This window comes from Acinonyx jubatus, chromosome E4, assembly GCF_027475565.1.
Source record: "Acinonyx jubatus isolate Ajub_Pintada_27869175 chromosome E4, VMU_Ajub_asm_v1.0, whole genome shotgun sequence".
NCBI classification, from domain to species: Eukaryota; Metazoa; Chordata; class Mammalia; order Carnivora; family Felidae; genus Acinonyx; species Acinonyx jubatus.
In genome coordinates, this window is record NC_069395.1 from 51,712,884 (window position 1) to 51,731,842 (window position 18,959).

Consider the following 18,959-nt stretch of genomic DNA (forward strand, 5'->3'; position numbering starts at 1 on the left):
TGAAAAAAATAAATAAAACAAATCACTTAATGACTGAACTTCGTATGAAAACTACTGTTTGCAAAATTTACTTCTTTAAGAAATAACCACCTAGAAATGAATATATCCATGCATGCATGGAAAAAAGACTGAAAGGAAATAAAAGGTTTCTCTAGATAGTGGGATCATGGTTCCCCCCCCCCCCCCCTTATATATTGCTGTATTTGCTGCAGTAAAGATTTTGTAATAAGAAAGACAATAAAGGGTGCCAGGCTGGCTCAGTCAGTAGAGCCTGTGACCCTTGATCTTGGGGTTGTGGGTTTAAGTTTCATGTTGGGTGTGGAGCCTACTTTAAAAAAAAATGAGGGGCACCTGGATGGCTCAGTCAGTGTAAGCATCTGACTTTGGCTTAGATCATGATCCTGTGGTTTGTGGGTTCAAGCCCCACATTGGACTCTGTGCTGACAGCTCAGAGCCTGGAGCCTGCTTCAGATCCTATGTCTCCCTCTCTTTCTGCCCCTCTTCTGCTCATGCTCTGTGTCCCTCAGAAATAAACATTAAAAATTTTGTTTTAAAAATGAAAAAAAAGCAATAAGTATTTTATTAAAAAACTGTCAGCAATCTTTGGCAAACACCATGATACAAATTATGGATTAAAGCAGACTAGGTACACAGAAGTAAGTCAAAGAGAAATAAGGTGTTTCAAGAGCCAGAAATTAATTGTCAAAAACCTCAGTAATAAAATGAAAAACAACAAAACAAAAAAACGCAACCGAGATGTTTAGAAATCATAGAACTATGTGCTAATTCAAAATATCACTTTATCTCGATTCAAATGTAGACCTGGTCAACCTTAACAGCTGTACCGAAAGAGTATAAGGAAGTTGGAGAAATTCCTGCTGACGACAGGGCCCAAGTTGTCTTCACCACCCTGGTCCAAGCCATTGTCATCTCTTTGGTGAGCCATTGCAGTAACTCCCTGAGTGGTCTCCCCATTTCCACTTTGGCTCCCCATAGCCCACTTTCCCTATCATAGACAGACAATACCCTTTAACATCATGTGGTTCTTCTGTATAAAGCCCTCCAGTGGTTCTACTGTGCTCAGAATAAAATCCAGTATCATTACCACTGCCTGCAAGACCTTTCATGATCTGGAGCCCGTGCTTCCCCTCCAACCTCATCTGGAACCACGTCCCCCTCCTGTTCTCAAGCTCCAGGCACGCTGGCCTTGTTTCGTTTTTTTGTACACATCAAGTTCATTGCTGAACGCAACCGCCTTACTGTTCCCTCTGCCTGGAATCATCTTTCCCCAGATCTTCATAAGGAGAGCAACTTTCTGTGATTTAGATTTTAGCTCAAGTGGAAGATCAGAGTGAGACCTCTTCTAAGCACTTAAATTCTCCCCCCCACACCCCCAGCCCATCAAGTAATTTTCCACGAACTAATTTTTCTGTTTTACATCTCTTTCCGCCTAAGGAAAGGGGCCTTGTCTGTCTTGTTCTTTGCTGTGTTCACAGTGATAAAACTATTAACTGGAATATAGAAGGTTCTCAATTAAAATTTACTGAATGAATTTCTGCTTTCATCTCCCCTCCCTTTTAAACAGAATCATATGAAATAAAAGAATATATTAATTCATCCACCAGGCATTTTCACAAGGGTACTAGGTTGCTTCAGCTTTACATCCAAACTAGTAGTCAGAAAGTAGAGCTAGGCTAATATTGGCAGTGGAAAAAACAAGCCTCAGTACCTCTCAGATTTATTTCCTCCCTCACGGACACTCAAACACGATGGCAGTAAGTGGTAGAGAGAATGTTTATCATGATAGAGTGTTATCAACTCACCTTAACTTATTTGGAAAAGGCAGTTATCGGGAACTTCAGCCTAAAAGAGGCCTTCTCTGACTAAGATATCAATTGCTCAATTATTGGGAAAAGCATCCAGCTACCAGATAAACTGGACACACTATATCCTTAGTCTTCCTTTTTCATCTGTAATACTGGGTCTGATGATCAGCTCTCTGGTGATCATCAGGAAAATTCAAGACAGGCTGCTTCTAGAGTTTGTAGGGAAACAGGATTAACAGCTTTCCTCAGAACCCCAAAGCTTCTGAGGGCATTGCTTGATTTTCAGTGCAACTAACCTCTAGTTCCCTGGCAACAGATGCCCCCAATGGTGGTGTGGTTCCTTGTCTGCAGGCAGGAGCATGATTACCTAATTTTCTCATGCTGCCCCAGGCCTAATTTCAAGTCCAGTCTTGGAGTTCATGTGAAAGCAGAAAGATGAGGCCTCAAGATGAACAATCATACAGCCTGTGACATGTGACCTCTGGTCAGACATGCCGTGTAGAAAGAGATGCTGTTGGAAGGTGGCTATACTCTGGGGCGGGGGGTGGGGGGGAGGGGCGTGTAGCCAGAAGATCTCCATCTGGGTGGGGCTGAGTCTCAGGAAACCAGAATTCAGAGGGCCCTATGACTGTCCTTTCCAAGACACTGCTGGGGTCAGGGATGCTGTGGATCCCATGGCTTGGCCACCTCTGTTAAGCCCCATTGGAGAGGAGCTCTCACAATCACGGAGCAGAAAGACTCAAGCAGACACGTGTGGAAACTGCGTATTATTCAGTCCCTTAATCCCAGCCTCTAGAAGGTAGTTGGCAATTAAAGGTACAAACAAGGCTGCAAAGGATGAAATAAATTCTGACGCCAACTCTGACTAACTCACAGTGTGGCCTCTGTCTCTCCTGTCCTACTTCAAAAAGGGAGCATCTTTAACCTCGAGTATTTGAGAAGGAAATGAGTTAGGTCATATGAGTGCATTTTGTGAACCCAAAACAAATATAAGATATGAGAGTTTGGAAGGCTGCCTCTGTGTTGCTCAGGTATGTTCAGCTACTGATATTTTAGTGGCTAAAAACAGTACCCTCCTCTCGCTGACATTTTTAATTCCAGAAAGCAGGCAGTCTGGAAGTTATAAGAACTTATATTCTTCCATGGACTGAAATAAAGCTAATTTCATTGTGAATTTTTAAAAAATATGGCATAAGACAGCCCCATGGGGTAAAAATCATGCCAGTAAGCAAAAAGGATATTAACAACGTGTGCCATTGCCCCAGGAAACAATCTGCAATCCTACTTTGATTCCGATGGGCTTTTTCCTCTAAATTTCTGTCTTTAAGAGACTTCCATAATCATTGTGTCACCTCCAAATACCTTCTTATGCTATACTCAGGTTGTAAATTTACAAGGGTAACTTTCCATTTTCTGAAGGCTGTATCTGAGAGGTTTTTCCCTCTACAGTTGAGGAATAGATACCTCTTGCTCTGCAAAAAATGTGGATGCCTCACTGAGAATTTATCAGAGTTGTTTTGTTTTCTAAACGCTTTTAAAAACTCTTGGATTGTTTACATACGTGTGTGTATATCTACCTGTATAGTAGGGGTTATACGTTTTTTATTGATTACATATTCACTTCCCCCCCACAAAAAATAAATTTTTTTTTAAAAGCCTAACACATCTCACTACCCAGAGATAAACATAATTAGCATTTGGTTACAGGGGCACCTAGGTGGCTCAGTCAGTTAAGCATCTGACTCTTGATTTTGGCTCAGGTCAGGTCATGATCTTATGGTTCATGTGTTTGAGCCCTGCCTTGGGCTCCAGCCAGGAGCCTGCTTGGGATTCTCTCTCTTCCTCTTTCTCTGCCCCTCCCCTGCTCACACGTGCTAGCTCTCGCGCTCTCTCTCTCTCTCTCTCTCTCTCACACACACACACACACACACACACCCACACATTTAAAAAACCCAGTGGTGGTAAAACATTTAAAAAAACATTTTGTTACATTGCTTACAATCTTTTTTTTTTACCATCCCCACACACACACATCACATATATCTAACAAAATTTTAATCATATTGTACGTATGTTGACTATATATGCTTCACAAATGTCAAGTATTGCTGTAACAGTATTAGTCCAAACTATAAGTAGTGGTGCTTTCCAAAAAACTAAAACATGACTTCACACATGCAAATTATTAATAAACTGGCTACAGAGATATAAACTTAATTAATGGTTATGTTTACAATTGTATGAATGCTGTCTATCCTTACAATGAAGAGAAGCTTAACATATGATCTTGTGATAAGACCCAAGCTTTAAAAATGCACCCCGAAAAGGCAGACTAACATTTTAAGAACCAAACCAAATACTCAAAAGTAGGTAGGTAGGGCCAGCTTCTGGATACCATTATTCCTCTGTGCTCACTACATAGAATTCTGTCAGGCTAGAAGAACTGATTTAAAGGAAAGGCTGATCTTCAACTGGGAAATTCTTAGAGTTTTTCTATATTGCCTTCAGAAAGGTAGTGAGGGAAGAGTAGCATAATGAAAATGCAATTACTTTCTTGACATTATTTGTTAAGTAATGTTAGCCAGAAGGTAACGCAGACAAGAGTTAGGGAAATTTTAAGAAGCAAAGATGTGTTTTCTTCACTTGCAAGATCGAGTACTCAGGACACCTGGGTGGCTCAGTTGGTTAAGTGTCTGACTCTTGATGTTGGCTCAGGTTGTGATCTCATGGTTCATAGAGATCCTATGTGATGATGGCACAGAGCCTGCTTAGGATTATCTCCCTCCCTTTGCCCTTCCCCTGCTCGCTCTCTCTCTCTCTCTCTCTCTCTCTCTCTCTCTCTCTCTCTCAAAAATAAATAAATAAACTTAAAAAAACCACAGAGAACCTTACCGGCTTTTAAATAAGAATAAATAACTTTTGAAAACTAGTGGTTCTCTTGATACTCATCTTTTGCTCCCCAAACTTTCTGTCAAATTCTCTTAAGTGATGATACAAAACATGTTTATCAATTATACCTCCAAAGGACTATTATTTCATTCTTCATTTGAATAGAATTATATATAAAGATTACTAGAACAACTGAAAACATTTCAAGTCCTACTTCTATTTCCTTTCAAGTAGGTAAAGAGAAATATCCAGAGGGAAAAAGGAAGTAGGATTTTTAAAGCAGGTTGTTAATTTAGGTATCCTTCCTACTTCCCCCAGTAAAATGAAGTAAGCAAGTTCCCAGGCACATAATAGACACCAGCATAGATTTGTTCCATAAATTCGTAAAAGCTCTACTTTAAGCACACCCAGTATTAATCAGTCATAATTAATAAAATGCAAATTAGAGAGTATATTTCATACTTATTTTGACATAAAAATTGATTTTTACACTTTGAAGGGCATCAGAAGTATGCATGGCAACTTTTATATTGGGGTCTTTAAATTTTAAGAGTTGTAATCTCTCTTGAACGAGCAACCCTTGCAGCAGTTAAAAAAAAAAGTAAAAATGGGAGACATACTTGCTTCTGTTTTTCATTTCAGCATCAATGCTCCTTTGGATTCACTGTGTACAGTGCCCAGGGTATCAGTACTGAAACCATAGCCAAGACTGATATTAATTTATAATGATGTGATCATAACTTTCCACAACATGTAACAGCAAATGAAATCAAAAGAGAAGAAAGGGAAATTCTGAACATGAGTAGAAGAAAACTTTTCCCTTTTCTTCAAATTTCACACACTTACAGAGTATGGACCCTAGCTATGTGTCACTGCTGATACCATTTTGAGTGTGTTTTTCCCACTGAAAAATTCAGCGCAAGAGTATCACATGTCAAAGTGATTTTTTTTTTTTTTAAGGAGGCAGGGTGGGTGGAAAGGAACAGTTCTAACATTTGGGTGTTAGCTCCTGATGCTTCTATTCCAAACCTCTCACGATTCGTGGATGATAAATCTTTCTTCAAGGGCCTCTAAGAAGCAGCCCTTCTAGGTTTGATTTTTTTAGGGGGTTATTTAAAAAAAATCTAGGAATGGTTCTCTTTCTCACCTTCATTATTTTCACCACAAATGGCTTTTTCTTCCTTTAGTTATAGTGTCTAACAGAATTTCTATTCAGTGGAGACATATTTTTGGAAGTCTGAGAATCATTTGGAAGCACAGGCCTTAGAAGAGGGAAACATTACTTAGCTGGTATCTAGGATACCTGTATCTTTTGCTTTGGTATTTTAATTTCACCAAAGAAACGTGTGTTTGGTGAGTCTGTGCACAGAATTTATGCCTTGTGGTAATATCTAAAATGAAGCACTTGTACCTGCTTTATTAAAGGTATTATTTATTAAAGGTAAATTATTATTAAGTTGTTCTTTACTAGGCGTATCTTTGAAGGGCAAGAAGCCAAAATTTCAAATGTAACTTAAATAAAAACTTGAAAAAAAATGTTTTCAAATGTGTCTGGTGTTCAGGCAGTTTGGTGGTCCCTCTGTGAATCAGGGGACAATGAATAGGCTCTAAGTCTAAATCCACAGCATTGTCTTGGTAAATCTTCATTAATTTGATCAGTTCATCACAACAATTAACTTACAGGAAAAAAAAAAACTACTGGGATCTTTAAAGTAAAATAACATATTTGCATGTGTTTAACTTCTACACCTTCATGTCTGAAACATAGCTAAAAACTGAAACTTCAGTGCCTGCCCTCTTGAGTGGCAATGGAAAGGACTGCACGTGGCAGGATTCCTCTTAGGACCACCCTGTGCAGATTAGCCATCGATCCCACATCATTAGCCAGTCCAATAACACAAGGCTGAACAACTGTACTTCCTCCTGGTACACACTAAACTTTAAGCAGTAACTCATTCGAGAACTGATCTCAATTCACAGCCATATTGCTAATTAAAGGGCATGTGATTTTCCCAAACTGGAAAGTACCCCAGTTCTATCATTATGTACAATCTTTTATGTACAATATTGTACGACAAAGTCAGAGATTGCCAAATGACCCTCTGGACAACTCAGTAAATACTTTTCACATGTAATGTCAATGGCACCATTACCTATGTTTTGGCATGTGAGAGCCCAAAACAACCCGTGGGATATACTACTACCTTGGATACCTAATGGGGCAACCAAGCTGACTCTGTATGGTCGCAACACACAGATACACGTGACTTCCGCAACATCTGAAGCTTGTGAACCCATTCTTTGTGGATTTAATTGCCGATAACTTGTTTTAAACTAGAGGCAGTTTAAATTGAACCCTAATGCAGATTTAAGTATGAGAGACAGCCTTAGTTATAAATTTATGTTTTCCTTCAAAGCACTCAAAGTATAAGGTGCCAAAGAAAGGCAGTAGGAGATTACTGGAAAGTTAACAGTGGAGCCCTGGAATCACAAAGTTAGGGAGTCTTTAAGAATCTGAACTGACTCTTCAAAGGGATGTACTTGTTGAAATACATTTTCGCACTTAATAGCATCAAAGCTCTTGAATAAAATGCTTTTTATTTCACTTAAAAAATTCCTTTTCAATGGAATCATAAATCTTCAGTTTTCTCTTCTATTAAGAAAAACGTGATTCAGGGAAACAAAATTTAAGTAAGCACTGATGACCTCACTTGGGCATGAAAACATATGTATTGGGTTCTTTCTATTTCTCTCTTGAATGGCAAGGAAACGATTTCTCAAAAATACCAACCCCCCCAAATTGTATGCTGGTCACTGCTTCTAACTTCATCTTGCAATGACTAACAGACTTTCTTCGGGGTGAAAAATCCCTCACGTACACAGCTACCTAAAATGCTGTTATGATTATACAAGAGAGAAAATATTTGCATGCAAATACATACATGAACACTGAATTGGTAATTGCAACGATAATATAAACAGAGATGAACTAGACTGAAGAGGAGTATGTGAGAGAAAAGTGTGAACACTGTACTTTTGAAAAGAATCACATATGACAGAACCATAATGAAAGAACAGTCTGGAATGGTGTTAAAGTCCATTGTATAAAATAGACAAAGCTTAATGATTCTTGTTCAATTACCAAATAATGGTATAGGACTACTGTAGACCAATTATATTATAGAACAGTTGCTAGGTATAGTTCTCAAACCACTAAAAAGAAACCCTGCACCAGCGATTGTGGGTATTTAATTTTAACCCTTGGTAGGAAGTGAGAAAGGATGAGTGATTTTTCTCTTGTTCAGGAAATCAAAAAAACAGGCAAGCCAGACTTCCCAGATTCATAGCACAGACCCAATAGCTTTAAGCTGCTTCATAGATACACAGTTCAAACATTCCAGGAGAGAAATTTTCAATTTTCAACCCCAGGATTTTTAGGGGGTAAAATTCCGTATCCAAAATAAATAAATAAATAAATAAATAAATAATAAACAAACAGGTAAATAAATAGATACATAAAATAAAATAAAAATCAAACTGGCAATCAAATGGTGAGGTTAGAATGCAAACCACAGTAGTCTAGATAAGTAGCAATAATGTCTGTTGTGAAATTTAACCCTTTGGAGACGTAAATAACAGAATGCCTAAATCAAGCACTTGGGTATTCTGCTTTATTGCGGAGTCTAGGCAGCCAGAAAACATTTTTTTTCCCCCTGCCACAGAGATAATGCCACTAATGTGGCCCTGGGCTCTTAGAAAAGAGCCATATCCCCTCTAGCCAATTAAGGAGTGGCATGGACCAGGCTCAGCTAGAGCCCCACGACAGTGGCCACTCAGCACTTCCTTCTTGGTAGAGTGCGTAAGAGGAGAAGAAAACAGGAGACTGCAAGCCTCTTTTAGGGATACAGGAATTCTCCCAGAGGGTGGCAGATTCCCTATAAATGAAGTTCAATGAAAAACAGTCTCACCGCCAGAAGCCGAGGCACAAACAGACGATGCCCCATCCCCAGAAGTTCCAGCACTCGACATGCATACTCATTCACCAGCTTGCTCCTCTCGTCGTGCATGTCCTGGGACTTTTTGACAGGAGGTGTGAGCTTAGCAGCTGGGGCTGGGCAGGGCACCCCTTCTTCCATGAGCAGTAAGTAGGTATCCAGAATGAGAAAGCTGGATCTCTTATCCACAATTTTGAGAACTGCAGTGGGAGGGGAGGCAGGCTTAGGTCTCCCCAGGAGCACCAGCCAGTCTCTGGTGGGAATTGTCAGCTAATGTCTCCACAGGAAGAACATTTTGGCTAAATTATCCACTGTGCCAGAGCCCCAAAGTAGACTGGAAAACGAAATCAAACACGGATCTAAATAAAAACCGGCAGAAGCAATCGAATGCAAGAAAATGGCCAAGAGCGATGCAGCAGAGTTCAGATACATGTGTTAAAATGTACAGGCTGCTCGGAAGGGTCTAGCGTGTGTGTGCGTGTGCCGTGTGTGTGTGTGTGCGTGAGTGTGCGCGCGCGCGTGTGTCTGTGTGTCTGAGCAGACAGCAGCAGCAGTGGCCGGGAAGCCAGGGCAGTTGTGAAGCTGCAAGGAGAAAAGGATGAGCTCATTGCAATCCCCGATTCGTGACAAGCAGCGCTGCTGCCGCCACTGCCTCCGCTGCCGCCGCAGCCGCCGCCGCCGCTGCCGCTGCCGCTGCCGCCTCTCGCTGTGAATCAGTAATGAAGGGGTAGGGAGGGGAGGGGAGGGGAGGGGAGAGGAGGAGGTAGGTGAATGAGCATGCAGAGTGCGTCTCGGGGGAGAATGCTGTAATAAGAAGCCAATGGCGAGCCGTTGGACAGATGTGCTTCCCCCTCCCAGTCCACCTTCAATCAGTGTTAGTCTGACAGCTTCTGCTGTTGAATCCTAAAGCCAAAGGCAGATGAACCAGCTTCTCTTAGCATGTGAAGCTCACAGAGAAACCAGACCGCCTGCCAGCCACAAGGCTGACCTTTATTCACTCTTGCTTTCTAATAACGGTAACACATACAAGTCAGATTTTATGCTGCGTATTTAAAGTGGGATTTTCCAGCTCTTGTTAGAGGACTGAAATCCCCACAGAAGAGGGGTCTGGGGCAAAATGCTACAGTATGCACGAGAGCAAAGACTGGGCTTCCAAGAAACGACACACCCTCAAGTTGCAGTGTTTACGCAATAATACCGACTTTTTGCAAGGCTAGAATGTGAGGTATTTCGGCATTCAGGGGAAGCCACAATTAAAAGTAAGATTTTTATAAACATTCAGTATGATACTACATAAAGACCTCCAACATAATAATGAGAGTATACATCTAAGGAATCACTAAAGTTGGGATTCTCAAGCAGTAATAACTTTTTTAAGCCACAGACCTTGATAAACATTCAGGTAATAGCTCAAAATGTTATTTTACTACTCTCTGGTCAAATTAATCCTTCCCTACTAATAACAACTGAGAATTGTCCATAGTTTTAAATTTTACAATCTTAGTAGGTGTGATTTTAATTCCCTTGATGTGAATAATAGTCACAGTCAAGTGAAGGCAAAAAGACAAGATCACCTTTAGGAGCAGTTTCTAAACTTGAGCTAACAATGAACTCATGTATATTGAGAATCCTGGTGCTGTAGTTCTGTAGCTGCTCCCCTGAATCTCAGAGCAGTTTCTCCACTGAAGTTATAGCATGATACAGGGTAACAGGGCTAAGAGAGCCCAGGTGGTTCCTTCTGAGTCTTAGTTTCCTGCTCTGACAAATAACAGTTACAGATCTCCGCAAGTAACAAAAGAGAATCATATTTACCAGCATATCTCTAGGATCTCGGTTAAAGACATAGATTAATTACCAAATTCGGCTTAAAGGGAAATATTGCCTCCTTTAAAGAATATTGTTGAGTTCCTTTTTTTAAAACTCAATAAAAACAAAACATTTTTTTTGTTAAACATCTTGAGTATTAATGAACAAAATATCTTAAAAAAGATACTTATATATTGTTGTCAAGCTTTTTATTTCTTCTGAAAATGCTTTCTTTTAAAAATTTTTTAAATGTTTATTTATATTTGAGAGAGAGAGAGAGAGAGACAGAGACAGAACATGAATGGGGGAGGGGCAGAGAGAGAGGGAGACAGAATCTGAAGCAGGCTTCAGGCTCTGAGCTGTCAGCAGAGCCTGACACAGGACTCGAACCCACAAGTTGTGAGATCATGACCTGAGCCGAAGTTGAACATTTAACCGACTGAGCCACCCAGGCGCCCCTGAAAATGCTTTCTTAAAAAACTAAAGATTTTAATGGAAAGTGATCAAAACCATTAGAATATGACATATAAATAAATAAATTTCAGATCCCTAAGGTTTTGGATAAATGTCTGATGGGCTACCCAGGGTGGGGTAGGTTCAGTTGGAAGGGGGAGGCTGTAAGGATGAGGGCAGGGGTTCTGGGCCTTTCACAGCCTACCCCTACACACACACACACACACACACACACACACACACACACACACACACACCCTCTGCAGGGAACAGTTCCATTTTTATCTTGTTTACATACTGGAGTTCTGCATGAGGTTCTGTTTGAAAAGACTGTACCACTGCTATGGAAGTGTGAAAAGCACTGCCATGGAAGCTTCCTGTTTAAGAACAAGGGCACATTTTTACTTGCAAAGGAAGGGACAATTCAGTGACTCCTTTGCTTATAGGACTTTTTTTGGGTTGATTTTTTTTTTTTTTAAGATAGGGGAAACGCTTCCATGCAACTGACGTGGGTTCAAAGAACACTGGCAGAAGCATTTATTTTTTCTCATATAAACCAAAAACAAAGAATTTCTTGCCCAAATGGATTCTGGCAAGAAGTCAAAATTAATCCAAAGATTTCAGAACTATGGTCTGGCTCTGATGCTCACAAAAGAAGTTAAAACTCCATGCGCTAATATTAAATGTAATAACTAAAGTATGATATTTTATTTAAAAAATTTTTTTCCAACATTTTTTATTTATTTTTGGGACAGAGAGAGACAGAGCATGAACGGGGGAGGGGCAGAGAGAGAGGGAGACACAGAATCGGAAACAGGCTCCAGGCTGTGAGCCATCAGCCCAGAGCCCGACGCGGGGCTCGAACCCACGGACTGCGAGATCGTGACCTGGCTGAAGTCGGATGCTTGACCGACTGCGCCACCCAGGCGCCCCTAAAGTATGATATTTTAATGAGCAAACCAAAGCAAATACTTGGGCACATTTGAGAAACGTTACGTAAGAGGAATTATAAACAAGTTACCCTGTATTTCAGTTTTCCTAATCTCTCCATGATCCTCCCCCTCAAAAATACATTATCCTTGAGGAAGTGAAGGTGCTGGTGCAGCCCTGGGCTCTGAGTGGGCCCTGCCAGGAGAGCAGCAGGGGTCTTATGGGGAGACCGCGTGGGTCCAGAGCATACCTTCCCTGATGAGTCTGAGGAACGGGGGCTACACCAGAGCCCTGCAGAAGGCGTGGGGATTAAAGCACAGAGGAGCCTCGGGAAGAACAGGGAGAAGTGGGAGCAGGCCCAGCTGGCTATTCCTACCAGCCTCCGAACCAAGATACTGAACAGAGGAGGCAGAGCCGGCACAATGGGGGACGGGGGCAGAGCTGCTGACACGCAGAACTGGATCCAGGTCCTAGGGCTTCACAGGCCAGACTCTCAGTTAAGAGTCAGGATGAAGATGGAAAGAGAGCAACAGCACAGAGCAACCACGGCTCTGTTTCCATGTGCCCAGAACATGCTAAACTGGTGAGAAGGGCAAAGGCTGACGATATCAAATTCCCAGTGGGAAGATAAGGTACAGAAGGCCCTCCGGGCCCAGAAGGCGTCACCTACCTAGAAATGACCACACTGAGAGCTGTCTCATCTCTCTGCACGCCAGGCCAGGCCAGAACGTGCATAGGAATGAACACATCCCAGGTTGTAACGTCCCTCCTCGGCCTCTCATTGTCCTTTCGACATCAAGGTGAACCAGACATCTCAGAGACCCACTTATTCAGTTCTGTATACATGGGGACATCAGCCCAAGCCCAAGCCATCTTCCCATGTATCACTCTATGGAGAATAAAGCACCCTATATAAACAGCGCTCCCTCCATCCCCCCCTGCCAAAGCATCACCTTTGCTTTCAACATTTCCGTAATTTTTCAACCATGGTCCTGTTTTTAGGTTGTCCTTTGAGAATAAGCCATTGATCAATATCAGGTGAAATAACTCTTCTAGAACATAACTTGGTGAAATGGAAGAATGGATTCCAGGCATTTTTGAAGTCCTACAAGAGTGACTCATCTCAGTGAGCATTTTCTCTTCTCCCTCCCCAACTCCCCAAGTAATTTATTTATTGCTGACGAGGCTCAGAACAGCACACTTCTGAGAAATAAATGTTTCAGTTATAAAGTAGTCCAAAGATGAAATGAATGATAGAAAAAAAAAAAAAACCCTCTTGTAAATTAACCAGTTAATAATACATGACTTCTCAGATTTTTTAAACCATCACAAAGATTTTTTTTTTAATATGTACAGGAAGATCAACAGCAAATTGAAGATAATATGGGAAACCTGGATGAATCATGCAATGAGGCAGTGAAAGAAAAGCAGACAGGACCAGGCAATGGTCCCAAAGCCAAGGTCTAAAGAAGAGAACCCCACTGTCTGGAGTGCTGGGATCAGGTGGATGGTGGTCCTAATTAAAGCCTTGTGCCGGAATGCTCTTCCTGAACTACTCTACTGTGTCATGATTGCTGGACATGTGCAGGACATAAATAGACTCCCACTGTAAAATGAAGACCATATTTGACTTAATTTATTACTTAATGTAATTAAGAACACTGAGTGCAAAGAAACATGCTAAGTAGTTACTTTAGGGGTTACAAAGGTGAAAAAGGAAATACTTTCCAATTTGCAAGAGCTTAAAATCAGAGAGGCATTCAAACATGGAGATAGAGCACAATGTGGACACCATGAAAGGAGGAACAACACTGTGTTACGATCTAGTCACATCTTTGTTATCCACAATGGATTCAGACAAAGTGGGCTCCTACTAGTGAGACTGGCCTGGACCTATAATCCAAGAGTAATGATATTTAAACGTATCTCTGAGAGTAAAACAGGACATTGCTTATTCCATTATCTTTTAGTCACATTTACTCGTCGAATGACATGGGTAAATTACTTCATACTCTTTGAGTCTCTGTAAAATGTCCATGTCCTGTACATAGCCAAGTTGCTTCAAAAACTAAGTTAATGTGTAGAAAGGAATCTCTTGTGGTGCCTAGCACAGGGTGGGTGCTAGATAACTAGTAATTCTCTTCATCTTTCCAGGAAGTCATGTAGAGGGGTAAAATGTATTGTGTTCACCTGGCTTAGGGTTTAGAAAGACAAAAAGGTCTCTGAATGTATTAACATTAGAAACAGAATTAGAACTGTTGCCTCTTCAGTTTGACACATTAGTAATTAGTAGAAAAGGACCCATGCTCTTCTCAACTTGGAAAGAAAAAGGCAAAAGTGAACTCTCTAGTTATTTCTTTTTTGTTGGACAGACAAGTTTTTAAAGGATAAAGCCTCAATAATTTGGCAGGTTCCTAAGATCCAACAAATAGGTCAAATAAAGATAACAGAGTAAGTAGTATTGGTATCCTGGTAAACATGTAAAATCCTGCACAATGCACACTCTGCCATTCAAGTCTCGATTCTGCTCATGCTCTCCTACATGCTCCTGGAGGTAGAAAGATACACCAGATGCTGCCTCTAACTTTATGCATTATGCACGCTACTTGAAGAAAAAGCTAAAATGAAATGTAAGGAGACTGAGCACATAAGTTATATCACAGGGAAAGGAGTCTCATTATTTTGTAGCTGGAGAGCAAACACTGAAGAACTGGAGTACAAAATTAACTGACACCATGGTGGGTAGTTCGGGTAACAGTTTTATAGGAATTCAAAGGGGAAAAAAGGATTCCTATATAACATTATAGACTTACCTAGTGTTTAAGAATGGTCTAATCTCTTGTAAGACTTAAGGCATAACCATCTTATAACCATCGATAAAAACAAGGAGTTTTTGTTGTTGTTGTTGTTGTTGTTTCATAGAAGAGAGAACTTTCTCCCGCCAACAATTTAATAACATGCTGAGTAATCATGGTAGCATCATTATGACCTTACTACATATCCTTGTCCTCAAATTTTAACATAATGTCCTTATTAATGCAAGAACTTCTATGACTATAGACGTTGAGGGTTGGTCATTTTGCCTCTACTTCCTTACCTTTATTGACAATCATCTCAAAAGCCTGCTACCTATTTTATTACTGGACATTTGTTTAGAAAGGACTACTTGTGGTAAGCCAGAAATGTGAAATTTCTAGTCACTGGGGTTATATATTCTACAATAACACAGAAGAAGTCTACTTTTCTTATGTGACATTAATTAAAATATTTGAAGACTGTTTTAATTTCTTTTTCTCCAAGATAACCATCCCTGCTATAAGCTGGTTTCTGGATCTTTCTAAAGTGTTCACAATCCTACCTCTTGGATGGGATTTTCTTGGACAATGTCCTTCAGTACTTCACTACCCACACTGATAAGGATACTCTAGACATGATAACAGAATCACAAAATAATGTGCTGTTGTTAGACCCCAGAAAGCATCGAAGTCTAACATGTTTATCCTATTAAGGATAAGACTTACGTTCCGTAAGTGACCTGTTTAATCATAAAACTTGCTTGAGGCAGAGCCAGTAAGCCAAGGTCCCAGAGCCCAGTTGCATGGTAGGGAACCTTGCCTTTTTGTTGTCTTTCAAATTAATGTAGCCCGCTTAACAACAACAACAAAAACACAACTATCTTATGAGGAAAACTGTGCTTCACTATTTTATTTCATCTGGAATTGATATCCTGCCTGCTATCTGGCATGAAAGAATCTAAGAATCTTGGATTTGAGTTGAGAGGGGCATCCAAAAGCCTGTCTTGAGGATAATCACTTCTGAACACACACTTATCATAATAAAGCACATCTGCTTTCTCAATTTTTAACCGAGAAGCACTCTCTTCTTCAATCAAACAGAGAGGCTGCATCCTTGGCAGATCAGCCACAGTGTCTCAAGAGCAGCTTTCTTGAAGCCATGTTAGTGATGTAGGCTTGAAAATGGAATGCTGGCTCTCAGTTCATTCATCCCCTTCCCTGGACAGTTTGTATAAGGCTCCTATTTACTTTCCAGGTAAGCAGAGGCGTAAATAAATGTTAGCAAGGGCTGGGTTTATGTTAAATTGATCAGATTAAAATAATGATATATAGAATCTAGACTGTGCCTTGATTTCCTCCGCTGGATCAGCATTTTATTTTTTATTTTTATGTGTGTGTTAGTATGTGTGCGTTGTCATGATTGTTAAAAATAACGAGGTGCTATATTCATCTTGGTAAGTTGTGCATTGCCTCTGCCTTCTTCCCATGCTCTATTAAATTTGCTATCTCTGGCATCTTCATATTACATACAACGCTAAGTGTAGTTTAATAGCTGTCACTATGGAAAATAATATTTTCAGTGGAGTAGTTATATGGGTCAGCCCATGCATTAGCGAGTGAATTTGTTTCCATGAAATGAGTATGCCAAGATGGGGACATACAAGTTTTTTTGAAGACAAGTCCACGCTCTAAAATAATGATGGTGATAGGTTATACAGCCTGGCCCTGGCCCCTGCCTCATGGCTTCCAATGGTTTCAGTACAATTTCAGGGGTAGCAAAATGGTGCGAATGGAGGTGAATTTTCCTCTGCGTTCACTAGAGGTGATCTGCTCCCTCTTCACCTCCCTTGAGAGTTCAGTCCCTGTATATACTCAGTACTGCCACAGGCTGTCACATGATGATAGCAACAAGTGAACAGGTATACAGAGGTCCTTCCTGCATGGTGGGCTCCTTTACCTGTGCCATACTGGTATTTGTCCCAAGCAGGGCCTAACCAAGTAACTTGTACATCACAAACTCTTGTGGATATTTAAATAACCAAAAGTATAAATAATAACAGTTATTATTTATATTTATACAATACCCGTAAAGGCTGTGAACTATGCTAAGCCCTTAGAGCATGCATTGCTGCATTTAATCCTAGCAACCAATTATGACCATTTCACGTAGGAGGCACCTGAGCTTAGAACAGTTCAGCGACTTGCTCAGGATCATGCTGCTAGTAAGTGGAAAGTCAACGCAACCATAGTTTGTGGATAACTACACCCCTGATCTATAAATGTTTAAAATAGAACTTGAGTTATTTGAAACAGTGAAGAAAGTAGAGTTAAACAGGCTTGATCCCAGAGGCTAATCAAATTAGTCCAGTGGAAACACCAGGATTTACAGTCATGTCACTTTGAGTATACTGAGGGACTAATGTGTCCGGGGTTCTAAAAGAAATGACAGAAAAAAACAGTAAAAACTTATGCTCAGAGAGCAGCATCTGTACCCTGGTGATCTTACCCATACCCTCCCTGCTAATTCTGAACAATACAGCTACAGGATCAGCCCTCTCTCCAGAGCTCCCACCTGTCTCTCTCCTTACTGGATATATGCAGCCTCACATGTGACTTAATCGTAGTGTTCAACGTCATTCCTTCCTCCCCAGTGCAGCTCCTTGTCTTACATTTCCTATCCCAGCTGAGGGTGTTTGCTATCTGCCCAATTTATACAGTAGGCACCTGGGTGTCATCCCAGAGTCCTCCTTTACACCCTCCCCCACCTCTAAACCATCATTCAAGTCTAGTTGATTCAACCTCCTCACCATCTCTTACAACTATCCCCTCTTCTCCACTCCCATTTCTTCTGATTTGAGATCAGCCCTTGGTATGACAGGCTGGGATCTCCACCATCAGCAATACTCAAGACACTTGAATTTCCCTGCATGCCCCCGGCAACTCTGTGTCTCTAGGTCTCTGTTCTGGCTTTATCTTTCTTCTAGAACTGTGCTTCCCCTCTAATTCACTTACCTTTTCTTAATCTGACAGAATGCAACTCCGAGATTACCTCCTGCAGGAACCACCCTTCATTCTCGGAGTTGGGGCGCATGGCCCCGTTTGCCCCCCAACGTTTCCACCTATGCTGTCTCACAGCCATCTGCAGGCTTATACTTTAGTGAGTTGCCTTGAAATCAATGGTTAGGTCCCTCTCCTCTGCTAAGGCACTTAGAGACAGGTATCAGGTACCATCCTTCTTGTGCTGAAAACCAGCAGAAGCAGTTACTTGATGCATAATGGCTACCCCATAATTGTTCGTTGGAATGGCTCAGCCTTCAAAATGGATAAAATATGACTACTGTGTAAGAGAACGATAGATAAGAATTTCTCTGATTAGAGATATTGGTGCTTTAATATTTCTGAGCCTTTTAAAATGTTCTTCCCTTCTGGAATGTTTTTCCTCCATCATTTTTTTTTCCCTTTAAAAATGTTAACAATCCTTCAAAATGTTATTGAAAGATCAAAAACTGAGATGTCAAACAGACCTGAATTTAAAACCAACATTTGATGTCCAGTAACTGTGTGACTTCAGGAAAAGTTCACCTCCTTGAGTCTCACTTTTCATTGAGGAAATGAGGTTTAAAACAGTAATCTAATGGGGCACCTGGGTGGCTCAGTTGGTTAAGTGTCTGACTTTGGCTAAGGTCATGATCTCGCCACTTGTGAGTTCGAGCCCTGCGTTGGGCTGTGTGCTGACAGCTCAGAGCCTAGAGCCTGCTTTAGATTCTGTGTCTCCCTCTCTCCCTGTCCCTCCCCTGCTTTTTCTCTGTCTCTCTCTCAAAATTAAATAAACATTAAAAAACAGCAATCTTATGAAATTGCTAACATTATTAATGACTGTGACATTTCTAGCATGGAAAACTGGGATGATAGTGAAGATAATAACTGATAGGGAAAGCACTGGGGCACTGGAGCCAGGAAAGGGTGGAGAATGAATGGAGTTAGCAAGAAGTAAGTGGCCATCTGTTGGAGATTTCCACAGGCCATGGGAAATATGAATCTGGAGCCAAGAGATGGGTTTGGAAATCACTGGTGAAATATAGGAATGAATGAGGTATAAACCAGGGAAACTAGGAAGCCATAAAGAGACGTTCTTATAGTATGTCATGATATTCTTCTCAATTATGCCAGGTGTGGTTTAATAACTAGTTGTATAATATTATTGGGGAAATAATTGAGCCCACCAGACAGTAAGCTCCTTAAGGAAAGGTTGTGTATTTGCTTCA

The 18,959-nt window shown here is 40.8% G+C and overlaps 1 protein-coding gene across 8 annotated transcripts in view; it reads right to left on the reverse strand.

Moving 5' to 3' along the window:
* Window positions 1-18,959, reverse strand: part of RABGAP1L (RAB GTPase activating protein 1 like) — a 755,477-nt gene that overhangs the window by 148,892 nt on the left and 587,626 nt on the right. Inside the window, exon 1 of one of the 8 annotated variants that reach the window (XM_015064654.3) lies at window positions 8,684-9,370. The exons of the other annotated variants lie outside the window; for them this stretch is intronic. Coding sequence (XP_014920140.1) covers window positions 8,684-8,851 — 168 coding nt within the window. The 5' untranslated portion in view covers window positions 8,852-9,370. Of the gene's footprint in view, window positions 1-8,683; window positions 9,371-18,959 lie in introns of those variants that run through there. 8 annotated transcript variants of the gene reach the window in all.